This window comes from Chaetodon trifascialis, chromosome 18 (genome assembly GCF_039877785.1).
Source record: "Chaetodon trifascialis isolate fChaTrf1 chromosome 18, fChaTrf1.hap1, whole genome shotgun sequence".
NCBI lineage: Eukaryota > Metazoa > Chordata > Actinopteri > Chaetodontiformes > Chaetodontidae > Chaetodon > Chaetodon trifascialis.
Genome location: NC_092073.1, coordinates 7,639,062 through 7,665,762, shown reverse-complemented (window position 1 = coordinate 7,665,762; position 26,701 = coordinate 7,639,062). Strand labels below are relative to the sequence as shown.

The 26,701-nt window shown below is 42.2% G+C and overlaps 2 protein-coding genes across 7 annotated transcripts in view; both read right to left on the bottom strand.

Moving 5' to 3' along the window:
• Positions 1–26,701, bottom strand: part of LOC139346483 (crystallin J1B-like) — a 394,609-nt gene that overhangs the window by 116,791 nt on the left and 251,117 nt on the right. The gene's annotated exons all lie outside the window — the stretch shown is intronic.
• The window catches only part of ntng1a (netrin g1a), a 101,510-nt gene continuing 76,866 nt past the window's right edge, over positions 2,058–26,701 (bottom strand). For 2 of the 6 annotated variants that reach the window (XM_070985512.1, XM_070985513.1), the window contains exons 5-8: positions 20,482–20,508; positions 13,049–13,216; positions 10,239–10,373; positions 2,058–2,601 (exon numbers count right to left, since the gene is read on the bottom strand). In XM_070985512.1, coding sequence (XP_070841613.1) covers positions 2,345–2,601; positions 10,239–10,373; positions 13,049–13,216; positions 20,482–20,508 — 587 coding nt within the window. In that variant the 3' untranslated portion in view covers positions 2,058–2,344. Of the gene's footprint in view, positions 2,602–10,238; positions 10,374–13,048; positions 13,217–14,832; positions 14,893–15,942; positions 15,988–20,481; positions 20,509–26,701 lie in introns of all 6 variants that reach the window. The other 4 variants (XM_070985514.1, XM_070985515.1, XM_070985516.1 and 1 more) reach the window with 4 other exon arrangements.

Here is a 26,701-nt window from a genome sequence, read left to right as displayed (position 1 = left end):
TCTAATTTGTAATGCACTCATCACAACAGTAAATACCCAAATAGTGCTGCAGAGAGATTTAAGCGTCCAAAAAAGTTTGATTTTCTTAATTTGAGCCACTCTGCTGCTGTGATTGAAATTCCTTTGCTGTTTTTTTCTGTATGTTAATTAAATGTTAATGCAGCCTCAGTATGGTGTGCCGCTGTAATATTAAGGAAAAGGTGACAAAAACATGCACTGTAAAACATTTTAAGCTGGTTCAAGTTTCCCTGCTGTCAGTTAACGGAAATAAAGCTGAATAATTAGTTCAGTGTCATTAGCCGTGAAAGCTGGAGCTCACTGAATTTAAATTCAATAAACTTAAGATGCATTTTTCTCAGTTTGATCATTCAATGCAGAATTTGTACAAAGGCATCGTATTAAACTGCCCCCAAACACTTTAACATTAGTAGCATATGGCACTAGGCATTAAATTTGCTAATAACATTGTTTTCGTCATTCTGAAAAGACACAACCATGACTTGTCTCAACAGGTATTAAGACACAGCAAGCTACCATCATCGTCTGTTCCCATCAAACCACAGAGAAGAAGGGTCTGAGGGTCAGAGAAAGAATGCCTGCTGGGAAGTCTGTTGACATGTACTCCTATCGTGTTTCTTTAAGAAGTTAAGCAATATCATTCATCAGCTCATCATTTCAAGTCAAAAGACAATTAAGAAATATATTTTAAGTAGTATTTACATTGTATATTTACATTAAGTTAATAATTAATGAATTCCACTGAATTCCTATGTTATTGTTTAAAAAAAAACCACACTTAATTCCATCGATAATCTTATTAATGTCAAAAGTTCAAAAACAACAAAACGATTCGCCTACCTGCAACAAACACACGATCAACACAGTTTAATTTTTAGACTTTTATTCACTTAAATTCTCAAGTGTTAAAGCAAGAACAAAACATTTATAACGTCCTTTGGTGGGATTTTTATTACACTTTATTAATACTGTATATGTAAACTGATATTCTTTGATGCCAGCACGTTGCCAATACAAAGGAAAATCAACTGCACAACTAAAAGTAATATTAACAAATAAAGTAGGTGATTGAAAGAAATGGAAATCAAAAGAAAACCATAAACAAGTGCTTGCGCATTTGGATGTCTTAAATAGATACATTAAAGGTTGCCTTTTTTCAATCACAGTTCGGCAAAGATACAAAAGGACTACATGACTCTTTTTTTGTTTGCTCTGTCGAGAAAAGATCTTGCAAATACACCAATGGTTTTCTATGCACCTCTTGTCTGCTCGGGTGAAAACTATCCTCTGACCATGATCGTAGAGGGAGCGTGGCGGCTCTAAGATAGAAAAAGAATCAGACAGGTTTATTGGAGTATCTTTTTGGAAGAGGGGGGAAGGAGGGGAGGGGGAGGGGGCTTCTTACACATGTGCATCACTAACATCGGACAAAAGAATCTTTCAACCAACAAGGGTTTACAGAGTAACGTTCACGAAAGCACAGGTCTGTGGCAGCATGGCGAGGGGACGGGGACTGCAGGACGGAACGGGAGGGAGGATGAACAGGAGGGAGGATGAGATAGAGCTCAAAGGAGAGACAGAAAGCCAGAGAGGGATCGACGTGGGCAAGGTTTCTGTGTCACAAAGTGGAGTCCGGACAGATTTCCTTCTATCCACAATGCACTGACAGCAAAGAATGCTTCCTGTGTTTTCTCCTCTTTTTGTTTGTCGCTGTGGTGAAGTGGAACCGTTATGTTTCCGAGGCCAGTCTCTGCCGTTCAGCGGGGACGGTTTCTTTGAGATTTCTCCAGCATCAGTCCAGCCAACATTAACTCACAGAAGCATCCCGGGGGGATCGGCGGCCTCTGTCGGCTCGTGCGAGAGCTGATTGGTCGCAGCTGTTGTTGCCGTGGCAATAAGAGAGGAAGTGAACGAGTCTGTCATCTTCGGTTATCCCTTCTCAAACTGGAAGGAGCTCGAGTACCTGGTATGGCTTAGAGGGGGAGGGAGTCTCATTGTTCTTTGCTCATTTTACTCTTATTAGGCAAATGCTCAGTTGCTCTTTTTTTTAATAATATCTGGTATTTTTAGAAGTATATGTTTTTTCCATTTCTATATATTCTTTGAAATTAAATGAAAAGTTTTTGCACTCTTTTGTCGGGCACATTCCCTTTATTGTCAGCGCGAGTGTCCATTGAGTCTGGCGGCAGAGAAGCTCAGTACAGTACAGTCCAGAAAGCTCATGGTTGCTCTTGTTTAATGGTTGTTGATTATTTGAACGGGGGGGTGGGAAGGTTAAGGTAGAGGTGGTGGGGGGTTTGTCACTCCCACCAGGTCACGGGTCTCTTCAGAGCACGGCGGGCCGGCAGGAGGCCTCTCTCAGCAGTGCCGAGCACAGCAGCAGCAGCAGCAGCAGTGTGACGGAGGACGGGGGCGTCAGGGGGGCCTGGCCCGAATCGGGGCCCCCGCAGCCGCCCAGCTCCGACTCGCAGCGACGCTTCTCGCACTGCAGGCCCGTGTAGCCTGCGGGGCAGTTGCAGCGGATGTTGTTGACGCACACCCCGCCATTTTGGCAGCGCAGGAGCTCGTTGTCACACACCCGGGCTGCGGCGGGAGCAATGTAAAGAAAAGAGAGAGGAGTGAGAATCAAACATGCGGGAGGTTTCGGGTGACACTTTACTTGAAGTGCACTGTCTTGCATCAAAAACACATCATCATAGCGCTCATTATCAAATCCCAGCTAACTCTTTTCACATCTCTTAATTATTTGCTCAGTTGCACAATTAAGATGGGATGAATTCACTCATACTCTGATTCGAACAAATCAAAAACTCACAAAATCTTTTCTTCAAGTAAAGTGTTACCACATTTTATGCCAAATTTAAGCACTTCTAGGACATTTGAGGAACACGTTGATTTGCTGTTTTCTCGTGCGTTAGATGAGAAGATCGATACCACTCTTGTGCGTGTTTTGTGCCGGGCTCTTTTTCTGGCCGAGACCATTAGCTTCCTGGATTCTCCGCTGGTTGCCTGGTAGGCCTCACATCTCCCAGCCAAGAAACACAAACAGGCACGTAAACCCCTGTAAAACGTGGTGTTTTCAGCTGCTGCCTGCAGCTTCATATTTACTGTACAGATGTAAGAGTGGGATCAATATTATCATCTTGTTTGTTTTCAAAGGGACTGTCTATTTTTCTGAGCAGAAAAACATCTGCCAAGAGTTTTTACTCCTTACATATATTCACATTTGTATAGTGTGCACGTTTTTCCTCCTAGATTATTCAAAAAACATGACCAATGAAATTTCACATCCTCCTATATTATAACATGCAGTTGAACAACAATAAAAAAGAATGATTATCTGTATGCAACAAGACCAAAACCCCTTTCCTTTATAAAGAGCTGGCGACCGCTTTCTACTCATCTTTTGTACATAAATCAAATCTGTTTTTAGTGTGTGCAAATTCCATTTTAATCATTTCCATTTCTGGAATAACAAAGTTATTTTAAACCCTGTCCCATCACCTACATTACTGCACAGAAATTCGCAATTTCCTCGAAGCCTGAAAGGCTTTCCCCCCAACAGCAGTGACTTTAGACAAACTGAACGTCAGGTGAAAATTGGTGTATATTTAGAGCTGGGACACCGAGGCCACTCTATTCCCAGTGGAGGCAAGCTGTCAAGCAAGCTGGAGGCAAACAAAGCAGCGCCGCACAAACTAATAAACCAACGGAGACAAATAAACAGTGATAAACACAGGGGCCACTTCTGCCCATTTCAGTCCTTTATGGGAGTGGAAAACAATGTGGTGAGCAATCTATGAACTCTATGGGACATAAATATCACAATAACAAATATCAGGCCTCTCTCCTAATACTCAGGATTGGATGCATGCTGTCTCCCAAGAATAGCCAAATAGGGCTTTGATGGGGGGCTTGTTAAGAAACATTGACTCTGCGAATCCTATTTGTGCCACGTCTGTTTTGTTGGGGAAGAGGGAGCTGCTGTTTGGCTCAGTAAGTTCTGCTTCGGGCCACAGCTCACCAATTACCATGCACAACTAGATCCAAACAAGACATCTGAACTCTGAGCTTTGTCTTCTTTTTTTTTTCTTCTCCATCTGACATATCAATTTCATGATCAATTCAGCCACTCAGCAGAAACTAAAGTAATGAGTCAATATATAAAACTACAGCCACTGCTGCAAAAACTGTTTCTTTCTGTGGAAAGCCTTCGGTTTTCTCCTCATGACGAGGCAGCGAAACTTGTCACCCAGATGACAAGGAAGAGCAGTCATGTGTATTAATCATGTTTTTCAGCAAGAGGCCTTGATATGATCAGTACACGGGAGAGACTCCTTTAATTAGACAATGACCTTTTGTCTTGTCCTTCTTATCCCACCTCGCCTTCATGCTAACATGTCATGTATTCCTATTCAGAAAGGCTCGTATTCTTTGTGTTCTCTAAATATATCATAAAAATACTTGAAATGCCATGCAAGGCATATCATTATGTGTGCACACCTTTTCAAAGTAAAACCACCTCAAGGTCAACCACGTGCAACAAGCTAGAGCATGAGGGACCTGAAATCTATGCTTATGCAAGAGATGCAAAGTGATGGCAGCCATGAAATGTGCAACCTTTCCCTGCACCTAAAAATAAAGGAGATGTGACACAAAAAGAGCTTTGTGAGGATAGCATGTCATTTGCACATTTGTACTATTTGAGTTCCAGCATAGTCAGGATGTAATTTCCAACTTGGAAGACAGTCCAACACTATTCATTAAAGTCTACAATAGATTGAGTAGCTTCCACTAATGACACTGGTCCTTATTGTTTAGTGATAACAGGAATGAGTAACCTCACAGTGAATGCATTACATTCATCTCCAAATCAAATCATTATAGTTAGCTTGAGCTGAGCCAACAAACAATATGACTGCTGTGTCCAACTAGCTTACTTTTAGCAGCAGTCTTAACTATTCAGAGTTCAGAATTCAGAGTTGCTTTAGAAATAAATGATGTCTAACAATAGCGATGTGGGATGGCTGACTGCTAAAAGCTATCTTCAGCAGCATGGATGTTCTCCTCAGGTTGCATTTAGCCTCAATTTAACTGGTTCATTGTCTTCCAGAAAGTAGGCTAAGCCCAAATACAGCAATATGTGAACTGGGCAAAATGGCTCATCTTTAAATGAGAGATATTTTTAAAGGAATGGGTCATTCCGAAATGAAAATGTTGTCATTTACAACTCTCTCTCAGCAGATTCCAGTGAGTGAAAGCAGCCTCTGTTAGCCTTTAATGTTTACATGTAGATACTGAGAGTGAATTTTCATTTTAAGGTGACCCACTACTTTAAAAATGAAATCTGCAAGACGCTCAATGCTGCATCGCAAGTTCGGTTGACTTCAAAGGAAAACTCAGGTAATGGTCAAACCCTGCAGGCAAAACGCTTCTCTGTCTGCCAATTAAGCAATGCTAATGGCCAAAATGAAACAGAGATATTGATTTTTAAAAAGAACATCAATAAGAAGTTTGTTAAAGATTTATAGCAGAGTCAATGAGATTAAAGGTAGTGTAACACTGAAGGGGAAAGCAAAACCTGAGGGCAGTCAGAGATTTGTTCATTTTTAACAGGGCGGATGGCTCAAACCCAGACCCCTCACCCTATGGTAAAAACTAGATCTGTAGTCACGTCTCCCCTTAATATTTTGTTAAAGAGATGGTTTGGTCTGTATTTTCAGCAGCGCAGATGCTACTGAATGATCAAAGAAATGTTATAGTAATATTATAGGAATAGTACAGGCAGCAGTGTGTCTATATGATCCTCTCGCTCTTCTGTGACTACATGAAGGTGACAGCACTCTATAGATAAATTGGCTACAGTAGTATAGAACTGAGTATTTATAGTATAAAGTTCAGGGAAATGTATAGATCGAAGAAGAAACTGACAGAGGGGACTGAGAGAAAAAGGTACAATACAGATCCACGGACAGCACCATAAATTTATCAGTAGGTTGTTTGCAGTCATGTGACGTTAAATTCAAACAGAGGGCCAGTGAAAACTGCCATGGACGTAATGGAGGAGAGAATTTTCTGGGCTAGTTTAGATGAAATTATGAGAGAAATTTACACAGAAAATCAGATCATATGCTCCCTGGTGCTGAATGTTGACGTTTACGTTATGGTTATTTGCTAGGTTAACCTCTCGCAAAGGTCTGATGAAACACCACTAAAGACGCGGATCGTCGTGAAACAATTTATTTAAAAAAACACCTATTTAACAAGTGTTAGTTGTGTTGCTTGTAGCTATTACTTTAAATCTATCACCATAGATTTAAAACAATTGCTAATGTTACACCATTTTCACAATTAGCTGACTTGGCTCTTCCCGACCGCAGACAGTTAACAAGCCATTTTTTTCTGCATTTTTTTTTGGGTCAGTTTCTTGCATTTTTCACCCTTATGAACAACAACATTTGGTACTCAATAAAAGCCCCTCCTGGTTTCTTGGTTTGACCAATCTAAGCAACCACAAACAACGCAAAACATTGGCATTTTGAGTATGTGCTATAGTGGTTCCTATGCACAAAATCATTTCTGGCCCTCCATCTGCAGTTAGCACCACAACAAAAAAGTGACGTGATATCGTGTAAAAAACCGAAACATAGAGTGAAGATTAACATTCTAAAGAAATTTGAAGAATCGTGTTGAAAACCTGAAAATTAGGATGAATTATTCTGAGAGCTCTGTACCTTTATCTCTCTTCAGTCTCTCACATTAACCATTTCTCTGCATGTAAACAGAGCCAGCACAGGCAGTAAATGACAAGATTTGTAGCGTTTGCTTTTGATATGAGTGATAATATTTAGAGAGGGGACCGATGAACTAGGTGTGCCTGTCTGGGACTGTGATGTGTTTGACGAGAGATTTAAGTTTTAATTGCATTCTTCAGTCTGCATGCAGATAGAGTCTTGTCCATGCACATAAATACTGCAGCAGGGAAGCAAGGGAAGGTCAAGACTTAAAAGTTAACTATTTCAGTAGTGGAATAACTCAGCATTAGTAGCTCCTTCAGCAGGCATTATTTCAGGAGTTTCCCATTTTAAACTCTTTGTGGAAAACATTTTGTGCTGTCAGCGTATAATAATAAATTCACCTTAAAACAGCAATGCGTATTTCCCTCTTTGGACCTATTTGTTAGAGTTACTTTTCTAATTCCCATGGAAAACTGGCTTTCTAACTTATTGCCCAAGCTTTCAGCTACTAAAACATCAACAGCCGTACATAGAGAAATCCACAGTAGAGGCAGAAATACTTATTTCCCCCGCAGCCTCAGCAGACCAGAGTGCAGTGGAGTCAGGGCTTTATCTTTGCAGGTTGTCAGTATAGCAGAGTGTAAAACCCTGTGCACCTTTCACCAGGATCAAGTATAACACCGCCACATCCGTCTTCTTTCTTCTCTCTCTGACATTGCTATTGCTGTCACTCTCCCTGCAAATGTATGTACAGCACGGAGAACACCTTACTTTGGGTGTCCCTGAAAGGTATTCTGGGAAATGTGGTGAAACAAGTGTTGCGGTTGCTGGCCAAGTTTGGAGAACATAAAAATTAGTTCACACAATAATGTTTGATTTTCTAATCACTGCTTCATAGCTAATCTGACAAATAAAACGACTGATCCAGTCTGAGTTCTGTCTCATTGTATGTGACTTCCCATCTGTTTGACTTTTTTTCCACTTCATTTTTTTTTATTATGTTCCTTGTTATCATCTAATTACATCTCAGCACTTGCAGTATTTCACAGAGTAATGCCTCAGTTTGTACGAACGTGCATTCATTATAAGATGCCATGGGACTATGCCATACCAACCTATCACCCCTTCTTTTTGCAAGAGACGTGCACATTCACACTATACACACTGACTAGAATTCTGATGAACTTCTGTGTCACGATCTACTTTAATAAAAAGATTATTGATTTTACGCTGAATTCAAATCACAACACACCTGACTTTACAGCACTTTTATTTGCATATTGCAGACCAATAAATGCCAAATAATTAATAATAATAAGCTGGTGCCAAGCTGCACACTGCATCTTATGTTCCAGGATAATGCAAAGAGGTTTTCAGAAGCTCCATTTCATCAAGCCTGAATTCTAGATGTTCATTCAAAGTGTTTCCATTTCCTTTTTGATTGAGCCCTTTCGTGTCAAACATCCTTTGTGCACCTCTACAACAGCCGCACAGACAAAGCACGGTGGCTGCAGTACATCGTGGTCTTTGTGGCTGCTGTCAGAGCACAAAACTGGCCTCTTTGATGATGGATATCTGCTTGTACTGTTGAACACCAGTGGCAAAGAGCAGCTCTTGAAAAAAAAAGCCTTTGTTCTGTTTTTTTTACGGACTGACATCACAAGCTCTCATTTACCAATTTCAATCTATAGTGATAGATTATAGTGATCATATATCATTTTTATATAATGTGGTATTGGGCATTTGAAACATGTCTTCAATTAAGATAGCACATCTATGGCATATGTGAACATTTGAACATGTTCACTTTCATATTCACGTGGCTTCCCACTCTTTCACGGTTGAGTTATTTTCAGAACAGTCTGTATAAGGGAGGGAGGATATTGTCTGTGTTTTTCCAGTTTTCTTCAGAAAAATACCACAAAACCAACCTGGCTCCAGCAATCAATTTTGCAAATAGCTGCCTAATTTATTAGAGTCCAGTTCGATTTTAGCATAGAGAAATCTTCTAGCTAAATAACCTTTCCTTTTTTTGTCAGTACTCTTCCAAAAAAAAAAAACCCAAAACTACTGCAGGTTCAAATCAATGTACTGAAGGTATTACATTTCTCTCTGCCAGAGGCCAAGTGGTTCCTCTTCTTTACAGTATTCCTTCTTACACTTAAACAGATGAAGCCATCATGTATCTTCTCTCAAAGTTTCGGTGGTGCACTCATTGCGTTATGCCTGAGATGGTAGTTTCCATATGACTGGTCGCATTCACAGACTTCTGATTGGACCAGGAAATATTTCAGGCTCTGTGATTGGATGAATATGTCATAGGAAGCAGGCGCAATTTTTCTCCCATCCCTGACATTCTGCATTATACTACACACTGCTTTCACTGGCTATCACCTTACATTAACAGGAGGAAATAGAGGCCTCCTCTTGAAATGAATCCCTGGAAATCATGTTACTTTACAATGCTGAGCTGCCTTATTTAGGACACCTTTGTTAACCAGGACAGAGATTAATGTTGAGCTGCAGGAGGTAGGCTAACAGATGTCACCACACTTAATTGCAGTTACAAACAGTGATACAAAGATGGATCATGGTTGGTCAAATGGCAATTTGCAGCTGGTCTGACAATAAGTTACGCGCACAAGGCAAGCCAAAGAGCTCCAAAGAGGCCAAATCTGTGCCATCCCAAACTATACATGCATTAGTCAAAAAATATGCAGCATAAACAGTGTTTGCAATGGTGCTTTTCTATCTCAAATTTAGAGTTCTTTCTTTGACTGTCAAACAGCTGAAATCCTTCATCATGAGGCGTGTACATTATCCTGGCTACCTTCTGTAGGTTTGTCACTGAAGTTTGACTTGAAAGAACAATGAAAAATTGGTGACATTTGAAAAAAATATGATTACGCGGGGCATGCATTGCAAAATGACCAGGGGGAAATATAAACAGTAGACAGTAATAAATGGGCTGGAACTGAAAATGACCTGCATTCTCTTTTGAAAAATGTTAGTGTTGGATGACATTGTCCTGCTGTGGACTGGCAATGGGGTGATGGCTGCTCAAACAGATCACAGGCAGCCTGTCAAGCAGTCAATATTGACTCAGCTGTTGTTTTGTTGGTGTGTGACATGGCTGGATAACTGAGTTACTGAGCAGCATGCGTCCTGCCATGCCATTGCTTTTTCTCTATTGGAGCCATATAGGGCACCTGCTGATATTACATTATTAACGCAGGCGCAGCAAGCGTGTAACACAGGTTCCGTTAGTGAATCAAATGGCAAAGTACATTGGGTTAGCTCATGTTACGGTGTAGGTCTGTATTTGTCAAGGCAGCTGAGCAGTTCTGCGCATGTGCAGCACATTCTTCCAGCCAAAGCTCAGGAATCACACAGAGAGAAGAGAAACCAGAGAGAGATAGCAGAGAGACAGAGCTGAGGGGGAGAACAGCCGGGAGCTGCGTGAGGGTTTGTGGTTCTACTTACATTTGCAGCCATCGTCCCACAAATAGCCGGGTAGACACTCCTGACACTTAGGCCCTGTAGTGCCCTCCTTACATATACAAAATCCTGTGCCATTACAGCGATCACTGACTGAGCCAAAGGGATTACAATTACACTCTGGAAAAACAAGACACACATACACACACAGGCTGGAAACAGGGTGGTGCTTTGACTTCCTTGCACACGTCTAGGATTTTCACAGCGCGGACCACATTCCTCGAGCTCAATTATAAGCTCGGCTATTACAACAAGGCGCTTGATTGGTTAAAAAATGTGAATAGATTTAAAGACTCATACAGAAAAAATGCTACCATTTCAACTGTAATGGAGACAGAATGAGAAAAGAATGAAGTTGATTCTAGATGCATGAACACTTCGTATTCATTACAGAATATTTGTAATTACTGTAACATTTATTTTACTGTTATACAGGTATACAACGTGCAATGAGCAAATATGCAAAGCATTATCGGTAGCTTTGATTTCAGATGGACCAAGTGGGCTAATCTGCACATGCTTTTCTGATATCTGATTCATTCATTCATTCAGGGAGAGAGGAAATAAGATGGAGAGAGAAGACACGAAATGCAATGAGCAGGTATCAGACGGATGATGGCATGAAACACGGACAAAGAGTGAATGTGAATGTTTTAGAGGAATGAGAACACAGAGAGTACATTGAAATGGGCATTGTTGTAATATGTTCTTTAATTCTCGCTCTCTTCAAATGCCTCTGTATCATTAACAAGAGGGAACGGTCATTAGCCAGACAGAAAAAAAACCCTTCACTGTTGAAAAAATAACCTGTCAAGTCGCTTCCAGCTCTCCACTGTGAGTGGAGCACACTGCAGTCAAAGTTACACCTATTTTGACAGTCCCTGACCATCACATTGCACCTTCTGTGGCTGTGCTGGCTGCACGTGGCTGCACCCAAGTGACATCAGCAGGTCAGCCAAGAGGAGAGAGGTGACGGCAAGTGAAAAATGTGTGTGTGTGTGTGTGTGTGTGTGTGGGGGGGGGGGGGGGGGGGGGGGGGGTGTCAGTAAGAGAGAGGCAGGGTGACGGCGAGTTTGGCATGAGGTAACACCTCAGTGACTCTTAATGCCTTGTGATGGTTTTCAGCTGCTACTCCTGAGGCCATTTCATGTATATGACATATGCACTTGCATGGCACCTCTGACTGGCGGTGTGACACCACTGCGACATTTCTCTCAGAACTCTTGTTGTTTGTCAGACTCCCCCCTCAGGACTCACACATGCACCTGGCACTGAGTGCTGTGAACTCACACTCCACGTGCTAGCTAAAGAATGCAACAGGGAACCAAACTATTGCCCAAGGAACGATGCGAAATGCATTTTTTCCACATTTCTACAAATAATAAAAATAAAAAAGATAATGCAGTGTATGAATGCCTCCAAAAAGGTCATGGACAAAATAATAGAAACACCAGGTGAAAATGGCCTTTTAACTTTAACGACAAAGGTGACGCTGTTTTTACAGGCCATATTAAATTGAATATCTCTACACAGTCCAACAGTTTCATCACTAATTTTACATATTCAGCCGTTTTTAAAGAAGCACACTTTTGGTACTTGCTACAAATTAAACTAACATTTGGTTGACTTGAATATAATACAGTAAATTCAAGGAATGGTTTAACATTTTGGGAAATATGGTTACAGCTTTCTTGCTGAGAGTTTGATGAGAGAACTGACACCACTCTTGTGTCTGGAAGTCAAATATGTAGCTCGAGCCAGCAGACAATTAGCTTAGCAACAGGGGATAAAGTTAGCCTGGCTCTGTCCAAAGGTATGAAAATCTTGAGGTCTCCCAAGGTTGCCTGGTAACCTCAATAATCCTCGAGCAATATGGCACGTTATTAAGTGAGCTTTAGAGGTGCTGACAGGTGGATCCAACCTAGCTGTTTCCTCCTTGTTTCCTGTCTTTGTGCTAACTCAGGCTAAAAGGTTGATAGCTATAGTTGCTGGAAGGTTTGAGATACAGACCTGATGAGCGCTTCTTCTAATCTTCTCCTCCAATCAAATAAGCGTTATTCCCAAAATGTCAAACTATTTCTTTAATATGGCAAGAAAAGTTGAGTAGAAAATGGATTATGTCCCAAAAAAGACGGGGATACACATTTCTAATTAATTATAAGACTAAGATGTTTATTATATCATATTTTAGGTGTTTCCATTAGTTTGTGCATATGCTATATTCTTCTTTATTGACCTGTAAATCAGATTATTTTAGCTTTATATCAATGCTTTACCCACTTTATGTACCTAGACACAAGCTAGCTGCTAGAATCCAACTGTACTACATCAATAAACACAAGCTAGCAGCTACAAACCACCTGTAACATACTACATCAAAAATGCAGAAATTAAACTTTAAGCTAGCAGGCCTATGACAGTAAAGCTAACGACTAGCCGAAACTAGCCATGATACCGCGGAAGCTGTAAGTCAGTCCGCAGATATTCAAACCATACCTATAAAGGAACGACTGAAAGTCACATTAAGTTGGTGTGTGTCTACCTTAAGCTGAATGACTATAGGCCTCCATAAAACACTAATTCTGACGAGGAGGCGAAGTGACACCATTTCGCGAAAGCAGAAGAAGCAAAAGAGGAAGGTGTGGAGCCCACTGAAAGACATGGAGGCAGGAGGGTGTATGAATGAGGAAGCAGAAGGGGGGTGACAGGTGACACTTGCTCTGGTGACGAGTCAAAGACAAGAGGTGAGGCGAGGACAGTGTTTGTGTGAAAGCAGGGCCCGGTGGGGAACTAACCTATGCACACATTTTCATCGTCCAGTTCTGCCGAGGCATTGCGGTAGTAGCCCAGCTTGCAGAGCTGGCAGTGCTGGCCTCTAGTGTTGTGCTTACAGCTCACGCAAATGACCGTGTTTAGCAGCTCGATGTAGCTGCATCGTTTGGAGTGGCTGAAGCATTCGCAGTCTTGCAAAGAGAGAGGGAGTGTCAAGAGAGGAGAAAGAGAGGAAAAGAAAGAGAAAGAAAGAGACGCGGTAGGGAGTGTTGGAATCGTTGCTGTCACTGCGAGTGCTGCGGCGGTGGGGTTAGCAAGAACTTGAGCGAGGCGCCATGGCATGCGAGGTAAAAAAAAATGGAGACTGCATTGTGAGGCAGGAGAAGGAGATGTTGGGGATGTGATGAGAGGGAGGTTAAGTCGTGATCTGGCATGGGCACAGCCAGAGTTAGAAAAAGACATCACATAAAAAAAAGCACGGCGTTAGTAGGACTGAAAGAGGTCACATCACTTCAAGCACACCACAACATGAGGCGAGGAAGGCTCCAACATGATGGCACAGAGACACGGTCACGTCGGAAACACCACACAGCGTAAGGCAGGTCAAACCATGAATGAAATGGATCTTTCAACTCAGGGAATGGTGCTGGGGAGGTTTGGTTTGTTGGCTAATTGATCTCTTGCATGTCGTGGTCGATCTGGTTTGAGGTAACTGGATGACACTTTCAATGGTGCTTCGTACCACAACCCTCTCTAATGAAATGCATGATGAATTCTAAACCAGAGAAACTCTTAACCCGTCCCATAAATATTTTGAAAGGGGCTGGATAGTTGTTTTTAAGGGCTTATTACAACTCAACTTATACAGTTAAAAGGCAAGTGAGTGTATGGTGAGTTGCAGCTGGGCGAGAGTGTGTCATTGCCTGCTATGCAGTGCTATGTCATGCTAAATTAGATATATGGAGCTGTGGCTGGACTGAAAAAATCATGCTGCAGTCTATGATACTCACTGGCAGCGCTGGCCTAAGGGGTGCAGGATGGGAGGGGTGCAGCTCCAGCTCAGCTCTCTCCGAGTGAGGATCAGTCTGCCACGCTGAGTGACCACTGACACCATGTGTCACAGCGTAGACAGATGTGACCCTTAAGCCTCACTGGCAGCCGCTTGGACAGAAAGCCCACTTACGGATCCAGAATGGCGAGAAGGGGGGGTGGGCGATGGGGCTTTCGTCCAAGGGATTGTGGTTATTAAGGATCTGTATTGAGGTCAGGTCTCTCTGTCCGGCCACTAACAACCTGACATGGCTTGGAAATGAAGGAGCAGCAAGTCTAGTCCACTCTACATTTTACCTAAAGCAGAAAGTCTTGTTCGGATGTAAGTTAAGATCTTCTACATTAGATGCCTCAGTCCCACAGACACACCCTCAGAAGACAAATAATCTCTCCTTTTCAGAAATAGGCTAAGGTCATAAATCATGCACGCAGGGGGAATAAAAAGTCTCGAGTCTTGGAAACACGTTGCCCAAAAATAGTTGTAGTCTCAAGCACCCACTTTATTTGCACTGAAAAAGATATGATTCCAAGGGACTTTTATCGTGTTTAGAAACAATTCCATAGACAGATGAATCTTCAGTGTGCCCTGTACAGTGAAAGCCATCAGTCCAATGCTGAACTGGAGATATGGATACAGAGTGCTCTCGCATTGGGTTTGTGCTGCAAGGGTCAGGGGGCTTACAGTTAAACAGAAACATCAGTTCATACAGTCTTAGGTGTCATGGGGGGGGCAATGTATGAACTGCAGAGCTCCTACCTCGCTTGCTGTTTGCAACGTGGACAGAAGGGGCAGTGGACAATGCAACTTGTGGAGCTACTAGACAAATTAAAAGAAGAAACAAACAAAAAACAAAACATGATATTTCAATTAAACCATAAACATGTAATGTCAGAGAATTAAGAATACTGAGCATCATGCGTAATAAGAAATGTAACAGTAAAAAAAGAAACATACGCAATAATGATGAATGATGGCATTGGGAAATAAAGAATGACGTTGCCAAGTGAAGTTGGCTGCATGTAGCAGCATCTGTTACAAATGCCTTAGATGGCGAACAATCCTAATATTATGGTCCCTCTTTTATGCTTCATTTCATTAACAAGCGTTTTGTATAATTCAAAAGCCTCTGTGTATGTTTCCCCAGACAGAAACTATACCCTGACAAACTACTCTCCACCTCAGTGGAGGCCAGCCAATAATTTTCACCTTATAAATTTGTGCACAGGAGCGTGGGTAAGGAAACTGGCTAGCAGTGAACACATCAATCCCTCGATTCCTTTCCGGTCATAAAACAAACAGTGGGAAAAAGAAATAATAGGCCCAGCCACTGCCATTGTACTGGGTGACATAAGACCCTGACACATACACTACGTGCGCTTGGCTGCAGTCATGGAAACACAGAGCTGTGTGGTTGTGTGCTAGTTGTTTGCGAGGTGGCTGCACATCACATCTGCATGATGGATTAAGCTGAGATGAGCCTAACATCCATCTGCATAAAACCACCGTGAAACCTCTCCCGCTTTTCTTCCTGATGCGCTAAGATGGGACTCAAAATCCCTGGAAGCTGCACACCTAATTAAAATCGAGTGTCTATGTATAAATGTACAGCACACACATTGGGTGTTTGAGAGGATAATGCACGGCACTGCAGCGTGTTGCAACATGAGTGCCCCGTAAATACAGCAGCCTCCACTGAAGGAGCCAAAACCCTTTACCATGAAAACAACCAGGATTGGGAAAAGGGAAGCTACTACCCACAAATACTCTTCGCTTCCAAAGAGTCATTTTGTTGCTCGCTATATAAACACCCCGAGTTAAATGAATTGGTGAAGAAAACAGAGTTGTTGCATATTCTTAGATGCCTACCTTCTTTTCGGTTAGCGACACCTAGGGATGAGACATTCTGCCGAACTGCGTGCAATTGAGAGAAACCAGCAGTTATTCATGTGCACTTGTGTGATGCACTTTACAGATAGTCTAGAGGTGGGGTGGGTAGGGGGGACTACGTGGTAGTGGACACACACAACTGGAGACACAAACATGTCCAGCATGACTCAGATCTGTAAATCAGGAAACAGCAAATACAATGGGGCAGGGCTGACATGGACGAGCAAAGAGAATGCATCCAAAGACCCACTGAGGGCCTTGGAGAGACGTTGTATGTAATTCGTGTGACTTCCACGGACTTGCTGTGTGTGTGTATGTTCATGACAATGGCAATGATGAGTGGAAAACTGAAGAAAAAAGATAAAACCCTCTTAAAGTTAGTATTTAAGTCATGACTTATGCAAGCGAGTGTAAACTACGTATAGCAAATTAAAAAGTTAGGGGGCATTTTGTTTAATTCATCACATCGACTATGTAATCAATATCTAATTACAGTGTATTTCTGGTGGAACAATAACAATGAATAAATAATGGCAGGTGTTGGGACTTGTTGGGAATGACGAACTGCTGTGGGTAGCATAACCTCATAATTACATACAAGTCGGTATTTCCGTGTCAGGGAAATACTTTGTGGTTGGAAATGGAGAAGACTCAAGCAAAGGGAGGAATATGGATAGCTTTCCTCGTCGCGCCCCTTCATCTCTTCACTTGATCTTTCTGTCCTTTTGCTATTGACTCAATGAATCATGCGATCTTGGATAATTAACGTCCAGTGGCGTCCTGGCGAGAAGCCTATTAGAATCTGACTGCTGTTCATAAGGCCTGACTCATTTTAGAAACAACATTTTTCAGGTGGAACAATTGTTCAGATGGTTTCTTTTTGTTGTTGTTTTTTACGGTATTGGAATTAAATAATACATTAGCTTTGAGCTTGGCATGTCTACACAGTGACAATCACCCCTAACATTACCAGTCATTGATTTCAAAACAGTTTGAACAAAAGACTATCATGCAGTATCTCCTGTCTCATCCTTTCCTTTCCTTTTTTTTCTCCCCAAAAAATCTTTCACAATTGATCCTGCTCGGGGATTCTGGAGTCGGTGATGACTGCGACATCTCCAGTGGGTTTAAGTCACTTGAGAGGCTCTTTGAAAATGACAGATTAACAAATAAAGAGCTGAACAAAGAGGGCACACCACATCACCACTCAAGCTCCGGTCTTATATCTTCTAAATTGTCAAGTGCCTTTTTTTTTTTTTTTTTAAATCTGAGTTCATATCCTTTGTTGCTCTGTTAAGCATTCAGCGGTGAAGCTGAAAAACACAACTACTCGCAAGGACACGAATAATTAATCTGTGGTGACAGCACAAATCATGTATTATTTGCGAAAACATAAAACACATGAGCAGACCGCACTGTCCGGATCTGTAATGTCTAATTGGTAAAGTAAGCTCATTTTTAATTATTCTGTGGTGCCAATTGATTGGCTGTAACACACGTCTGGGTTCCATTAATTATTTTGTTCTGGGGAATATTCAGGTAAGGCGAGCTAAATGAGTGGTGACGGATTTTAATCAATGCCATACCCATAATGAAATGCAATCTTGCAGAGCCAGAATTGTTTTTTAAAATATTAATTTCATTTTAATGGTCCGCATTAGGCAATTCTGCCTGGCTTAATAAACTTGAAATAGAATTGAGAAAAGTCAATAAGGAATTCAATTACCTTCAAACAACAACATGAAAAGTGAAGCGCTTTCTCTTTTTTTTCAACAATAGCTTTCCTTCTAGAGACCTCAAGGACATCCTCAGCCTTTTTTGTCCACCCTATTCTTACTTTATTAATAACTCAGACATAAAATTGGTTTGTGTTTGCACTGAAAACAGCCTCGTTCTCACTGTTATGCCGGCTTCTGTGGGAGCGCTGCAGTGACAAGACAGCCATTCATGAGAGCTCTAAATCCCTGCAGGCCAATCTGGATGAGAAGTGAAGACTTTGGTTTGTCAGAGTGTCCTTTCTACATCACCCAGCCCCCCAAACACTCACACACACAACCACACGCACACTTATCAGCATGCACACTCTCCCCGTAAAGGATTTGAGGACAGCCTTTGGACATGGTCTGGCCTGGCATTAGGATGGGACAGAGAGGACTGATGTGAGTATGTATGCATGTATATACAGCATGCATGAGGAGCATGCACACACACGCACTAAGCTCTCGTCAGGCCATGCATGGAGTGGAGGTGTAATTTCTAAGGTGTGAGGAGGCAGTGAGTGAGGCAAGCAGTGGAAGATAGGGAGGACGGAAGGAGGGGGTTGTTTGGTCTTCTTGGCCACATGTCCATTTCTGACTCATGACATAGCGTCAGACTTTACAACCAGTGTTCACTTCCTGCGTAAGCCACCACTCTAAAGCCTGATTAAAAACCACCTGGGACTAATCTGATTTCACCCTGTGTCTCACACAGCATGTTTTGGGAAACTTGCCCAGCATCTTAGCCCTTAAATGATGAAAACAAGTGTGCATGTGTCATCCGCGTGTCCCTTGGTGCACTTGTCTTGGCTGGGTAACACTTGGACATTAGGTATATATTAAGTGAAAGTAATTGGTATTTCATTTAAAATCAGCACTAAAAAATAGTTATTTTTGGACACTTTCCTTTTTTGCTGAGTGTTAGATGAGCAGATTGACACCACTCTCATGTCTGGCCATTAAATATGAAGCTGAAACCAGGGCCCTTTCTCAATATGCGTTCTTCTCTGTACTTGTGTTCTTGTGTACTTGAGAAACATCATCACTCTGAGTCCAGCCACGTATCCCAGAATGCATTTCGTAGCAACGATGGCGGAGGAGAGGACTCACAACTATAAGTTACAAGTTTTGAAATACTACTGTTTTAGTAGTACGGAATGTGGTTTTAAGATTATTTTATGTGAGAAAGTGGATGTTAAAACTTAAAATCTGTGGTCGATTCATCACAATAGCGCGTAGTTTAAAATTTGCTCCAAAGTTTTTGGAGATGTTTTGTCCTGCTAACGTCACGTCAGCGTCAGTACGCTGCTGTCCCAATTGCAGAATGACGGTCCTGCGTCCTCCCGTCCTGGAGAGACTGTACTCCCAAGTTGAACTTGCTAAGTCCGAGCTGCCAAGTTCATAAGTCCGAACTTGGTGTACTTGGTATTGAGAAACGGCCCATAAAACAGTTAGCTTAGCTTAGCATAAAGACTGTTTGGATGTTTTTATACCTCAGTTTTTATATCAATTAAAAATGATCATGTTCATTAGTGAGCTTTCAAGGTGTTCATGAACTGTTTGAACAGAGCCAGTGTAGCTATTTCCTCCTGATTCAAGTATGCTAAGCTAAGCTAACTCTGTCCTGGTTTAAGCTTTATATTTTACACAGATATGAGAGGGGTATCAGTGATCAGTCTGACCATCTAACTCTTGACAAGAAAGCAACCAAGTGTATTTTTAAGACTGTCACACTCTCCCATTCAGCTAAAGGGTAATTAATATTACATTATATGGATCTGGCAATGCTGCATGTAGGGGAATGATACAATTTACATAAAATAAAACAATATTGACTTTATAATTTCTATTTTTATATTGATATCCAATCCTAAAGCCAGTTTCATGAAAGACAATGACAGCGTCTTACTAATAAAGGTCAGTTGTCTTACTTTGGATAGAGGTAAAGTGTTACCTTTGAGCACCAGAGCCAACGATACTGCGGTTACAGGTAAGTTGATCAGTGGGGCCAATTTATCTAAAACTTATAGGTCTCTTTAACCCTCGGCCAGCCTATGGTCCAGGATCAGATGAGGAGGGGAACAATTTGCTAATCAATCCGCTGCCCCGGGAACAGAGGATACTCACTAAGAACAGGGCAATGAGAAAAAAGATGAAGGAGAATTGAGCCAGGCTGTGAATGCACTTTGACTTGTTCAATACAGTCATGGTTCCTGCATCACACAGCCTTCCAGGCAGCGGTAACTTGAGACATGGCACCTCTCTTCTTCCCCCCCCTCCTCGGGGGCTACTGGTTGACGAAGATAATACCAGCTGAGGTGCATGCGGCTTATATTAAAATGACCTCCTGTGACTTTATACTGCCAGAGAGGTCTTGGCACTTTAATAAAGTCTAGATGCCATTTATTTATAATGCATGGGAGAGAGAGAGAGAGAGAGAGAGAGAGAGAGAGAGAGAGAGAGAGAGAGAGAGAGAAACAAATGATATATTGCATGCAGAGCCAGGCAAGTGTTATCTGGTTGAGTCTGGATAAAGTAAATTAATATGCCCACATCATGACAATATATCCCTTAGCTATTTCTTATCTGCCCTCCCCCCCCAAAAACGATAGTTAACAGTTGTTGAGTGATCCTTCGTAGGAAGATTGGAATCAGAAATGAACACTTGGCACCAAGTTTCGGGTTGTAGGGTGAAGGGTGGCACAATAGGCAAAGCAAAGCATCAAGCATTCGTATAGTTCCTTTGTAACTGTTTACTTACTAACTGGACCAATGTTATTAGGAATACCTGCAAGAGAGAAAGAGAAAAAGAACAATTTAAATGAGGGCATAACATTGACTTCAAGGCCACAACTGCAACATTTTTCTTTGAGACTAGAAGTACATCCTGCCATCCTCCCTCACAGGTGATTGAGTTTGCATCCCAATACTCGCGACTCGTCTTGGTGAGCCGTGAACACTTGAAAAGACACAAAGCCTGAGACACTGGAATCTCGAGCAGCAGCCAGCCTTCGCCATGATCCAAAAGTGTTGTCTTCTGCCTCTTTAGCTTCAGGATTCTTTGGTTTCTCCTGGCCTCCATTATTTCTGCTTTGATGTCCCTGTTGTTGGTCGTGCCAGAAAAGGTCATTGCTGCCCTCTCCCATCGCAAAGGCTACACACCTGAAAATGTCCCAACCATGTCCCGATATCAGCAAACATCACTAAAATATTTAAGCTATTTCAAAGTTACTACTTTAAGATGCTAAAATACGCGTGTTGGCAAAGACTCATAAGACAGAATTCTTATGCACACACACATCAAAGGACATCAGAGATGGCACACACTGCCTCTGACGCCAAAGGAGGACATGTCTTATCCTGCTGCCTGCCTGTCCATCCCTCCATCACGCCGTCCCTGGTGCCAGACAGCCACTGAGCAGATAATACAATCTGTCTCATCCCCATGGTGACCAGATCTCTCCCACACCAGGACATTGCCAGGCTGTGGATCTGAGGAGATTGAGACATTCATAAGCTTCTACTGCTGATCATTTCGCCATCTGAACCAACCACCAACATCTTGTTTTGGGTATTAATTAGGACTGTGAAGCAGCCACACGTGTGAATACTCATATTCAGACAGCACGAAGCGCAGACGACGTGAGAAAATGCTATTCTTCAAAGGCGCGTGAACACACCGGTCGTGTAGTTTTGGTCGGCATTTGTGTTGAGAGGAATCTGCTTTCAGGACATCGATGCCAGCTCCACTTTTTCTAATCATCCATTTGAACAGAGGCCCACCCTCCCTTTCGCTCTACCCCCTGCCCTCAATAAGGCAGTCTGCCCACAAAAACAAACAACCCTCTCACCATGGGAAGAGGAAGCATGCTGGGCAATAGGAGAGATGAGCCCACGCAAACTAGAGAAGAAGCAATGAAATAAAAACGGTGCTTTCTTCCTCTCCAGCTCCCATCTCTCCCGTCATCCGCTCACCACCGCACCTACGGCTGAGGAAGCCGAGGAGGCAAGGAGGCGCCTGCGTAGGATTTTTGGTGGGGGCCTTTCATCTAATGGAGCCGTCACGAAATACCTCCGAGTAGCGAAGGGAAACATGAGGATTTCCTGAGTGCGTGCGTGTGTTTGTGTACGTGGACTTTGATCACACTCCTGTCATTCAGTCACTCTTCCTCTGATCTCTGCCTGCAAGGTGCATTTAGGAGCCGAATCTGTGACCTGTCTGAGAGCTGTGAAGTGCACGAGGCTATGCTGGCATATGGAGGGAGAGTGTAATGGATGTCAAACCTCAAGGGGGGGTGGGCAGATGCTAACCAAGAGACAGGAGGGACAAGGACAAGGACAAGGACAATCGCAATCACCTTCTTCACAAAGTACAGTTTGATTTGGCAGTATTGGCTCTGAGTGTCAAAATAGAGCAGTGAAAACAGCACTGTGGAAACTAAATATCATTCTTACAGAGTTTGACTATGAAGGCCTTGTAAAAGATAATTGCAGTTGGAATAAGCCTGAAGCTGAAATTTTGATATTGGTAATTCTAAAATAAAAATCATCTGAACCGATGAAAAATCTGACTGAAATATAAATATTTCTATTTAAACTAATATTTCTCTTCATATTACTACTTCTAATTACACAGTAACCCGATTCTATATAGCATAATTGAATTAAATTTGCAATTCAAATGTATTTATGGAAGTGCCTCCTGTATATGGCTACTTGTAAAACATCTATCCATGAAATATGTAATCAACGATTGCCCATTGATAACCACCATAGCAGTTGACCCACGCAGTGTGGCCCAAGAGCAAAACTGTGCATTTACAGAGTTTACAGAGGATGGCGCCTTTCTATTAGCCTTTCTAGAGCCAAAAAAAGTGTGTTTTCCTGCCATAGCATTAGCTGCAAATGTTAGCATGTCCAGCTAACTGGCTTACTACCTACAGTAGTAATCAAGCACAAGTAACTTGCGGCACTGGCCACCTCTGAAATCTAATTGGTTGCCCCAAGTGCTACCCAATTATCCTAGAGTATGATTGGCTCTCTGCCCATTGAGAGATCAGATTTAGTTTGCACCAACTGTCTGATGAGTACTTACGACTGTATGTTGTTTTCTTTTGTATAATCAACTTTTGGATGCACAGTTTCTTTTTGAGGGCATAAAGAACAAAGTATGGAAGCTTTATATTATATTTATATTTTAACCAATTCACTGGACTAACTTCAGCAACAGAAAGAGGGGCAGGGCATAGCAAATTGTGAATTATGTATGCTAAATCCATGTATGTGCAATTTCTCGAGTAAAATGTGCAACCAGTCAGCATTATGATATTAGATATTGGCACTATTATCTTCTACTCATGTGCTACTGCAAACTCTATTGGTGCATACACTGCCGAGCCAAACATGATCCTCCGGTTACTCCCAAAGTCAAAACTGTGACTCTGCAAGTATTTTAGCTCTGTAATTGAGCTGCAAAAAACCCAAAAAAACAAAACATTAACAGTGCTAAAAAGGGCCTGCTAAAGTAGCTGACAGAGCGATAATACACAGCTATCTACATCTTGTCCGGAAGATTAGCAGGGGACCCACTACATTAAATGGAGAGGGATATAAATATAAAACCAGAGAGGAAGAGAGCGAGAGGTGACTGGCACTTGTTATTGTTGGAGACTTCCATTAGTGTGCATACTGATGTCACTTAAGTGCACACACTTCTCCAGTACAAGTTTGAACGCACCGAAGAACCCACCAAGAAACGTGTTCTTATGAATGTGACGCTGAAAGAGTTGTTTCAAAAAAAGTGATTTCCCTGCTGATGCATTAATCAGCTCACTCTATTTGTGATGCATTACACCTCCCCGCTCAGTTATGATGTTGATATAATGTGCTTTGAACATGCATCACGTTCTATCCAAACAAGTGTGTAAGTAGACAAACTGGCTGCTCATTTGACAAATGATCCTTTGTCTGTTTGTCTAGTTCCGAGCCAAATTACCTTTTCTTCCAGGTCAGGATTTGGAACGCCAATGGCCTGTCAGCACAATTATTCGCCGCTCTATGAACAACCTGTGGGGTTTGAGCAGATGTCCAGGATCCCATGTTGGGTCATTCGATTAATTTACAATCACCGTCATTTCCACTCCCCTTCACCTGCCCGGCCCTGCCATTACGGGGCACGGCTGCAATCTAATTTTGTCCTATCGCAGAGGATGAGCATTAGGAGCTGCTTATGTTGACAGTGTGCTCCATTGATTTTATGGGTTGCGCAGGGATCATGGTTGCGAGCCGCCGGGTGGTGAACATGATCTCGGAGATGTGTGCGATTCACTGAACATGATCTGTGCGCATGTGGGGTCAGCACATGCGGCAGAACACACACACACACACGCAAATGTGGGCATTAAAATACAGTCCCAAGCCTCAGTTGTGAGACATCAACTGCTTTAATAAATCTCATTTCACAGCGCAGTGTGGTTACAAGTCCCAGTGCTTGATGTTCATCCTTCACTGGTTCAGTTCCAGTCATGTTGTCATCCATCCAACACCATCACTGAAACCTTGCTAATGGATTATCAGACAGCAATAATAAAATGTTCTCTCATGGATCTATGGGCCTTAAATCTTTGGCTACATGCATGCGTATCTGTCAAAAAGAAGACATCAAATTTGCCTTACGGTTCCTAGATTCGACTGTCAAGAGCACAGTCAGTTGTTGGTGTGGAGGTAAGATTATGTGTGCGTTTGTGTGACTGTAGGTGTCATTACATTGTTTCCGTCAGTATCCATTCCGCTTTGACCTTCGATGTGTCTCACCTGTTTAGCTTGGCGCTACCTGGACTGCTCTGGAAAGGAGCTTATCTGCTGAATTTCCACCGCAGGCAAAGTTGGTAATTACTTTCCCTGGCTGCCATCATTTTATAGCAATCCATCATGATCTGGAGCTCTTTGGCTACACCACTGACGGTGACAGGCATTGCTAACTGGTTAGTGGCGGAAAGGCTGCCAAAACACAAGCACACGGCATGCCGACTTGATTGAATTCCTCAGGAGCAAAATTACGGCTTGCCTTTCCGGAGTGCCCGGCTGGCTGGCTGGCTCGCTGGCTGGCTCTCAGTGTGTAGATCTGAATTGAAGGTGGCAAGTCTTAAAGTGCCCAGGAGCTAAGTTGGAAGAAGCACAGTTTAAGATTTCAGGGAAGGGATGAGGTGTACGTTGGTGGTGGCAGCAGCAATGTGGGAAGCAGTTACAAAAAAAAAAAAAAAAAAAATCTGGAGATGGAAGAAACAAATATTTGAAAGAAAGATTACCGTCACAGCTGCACAGAGCCGAGATGTGGAAAAGACAGAGTAAACAAGCTCGGTCTCTGGGGTGGTTGGGGGTGTTGTGGGGGAGAGAGAGAGAGGATGCAAGCATGAAACAAAACCAAGAGATGGAGCAAGAACAGGCGGAGGCAGAAGAAGAAGAAGAAGGAGAAGAGGAAGAAAAACGTGGTGGGGAAGAAGGGCAAAAGGAGCCACAGAATGAAAGGATGCAAAACAACAGGCAATGAGTTTTACGGAGGAAGAAAAGAAGGAGAACGGGGCTAAAATGGAAATTCAAATAGCTGCGGATGAAGGAATAAAAGCATAAATGAGTGGGCGCCGTGTGTGAGAGAGAGGGAGAAGGTGAAGCTGCGTGCGCGCAGCAAGTGTGTTTATCTGTCGATGCATAAACACATGGCGCTAATTGAACACACAGCAGAGCCATGAGCCGGATGGAAAAAACACACATTGAACACAGCACAGCAGCGCGTTCCGACTTAAAGAGCGATGACACTCAAATTAAATACCTTATTCTAATCAAGGCAGGGTGAGGTTTTTTTTTTAAAAAGAGCTTTTTCCCCAAAAGCATCAAGCATTCATTTGGTTGACATGCTAAATGGAACACGTATTGGCACATACGTAATGTGATTACATTAGTGCTTCATTAGAGCGTCATTAGTAAAGTAATGCGATTACATTAATGCATTAGTTAGCAATGTGCAACCCAGGGCTCATTAAACCATTTAATGACTATAATAAATATTTAAACAAGACATTTTTGAGGGCGGTTTGCTATACGTTTAGGGAAACCACACACAGAAGAGGTGATAGCGCCTTTTAGCCTGTGGATTTTGTGAATCTTTTGACTGTTTTAAGCAGCTTTTAAAAGCTTTTTATAGCTCTCCACCCCTGGCTTTTGGTTCTGTTTTACATTGTGATGCATTTTTACCTTATTTGTTAATTCATTTATATCTTAAATGTGTGATGCCATATAAAAAAAAGCTTTCAGTCAAACCTGAATGTCTCACTGGCATAATAAGGAGCACATGTCAGAGACCCACATACAGTAATAATTGTTTGTGTTCACTCACAAAAGAACAAGACATATTCTACATTGGCATTATCGGCTCCTGTGGGATTGCCTCTTGCCATCGAAATATGTAGAGAAACCTATTTCCTCCGAGCAAGTGGGAGGATTAATCAGAAAAATCTAAATGTGTGTACATATGTCTGTGCAAATGAGTGTGAGGCGTGTGTTGTGTGTGTGTTTGGTCACGTTTCCATGATCAGCCTCCCAGTTGGACTCGAGGACTAATAATAAGGCGGTAGCATCTGGCAGCTGTGCATTAACATACACTAATTAGAGCAAAACAGTAGAAAATGCAATTTGTAAGTTATATAAGATAATATTTGTTGTTGTTGTGGCTGTCACCTCCAGACAGGGCAGCACTTCTTTTCAGTTTCATCCGGAACTCTGAAATGCAGGGTTTTCAGTCACTCGGCGGAGGGCTAATGTGGATCTTCTCTCCAGGCAGGGGATGAATCATTACAGAGAAATCCACTGCATGTCCACGCCTTTTACTGCTTTGATCAAAGGAGATCCATAAACTTTTGCTGGCTTCAGCTAAATCTGAGCAAGTGTCTCTTAATCCTGCCCCGACAAGGAAATCTATTCATTTT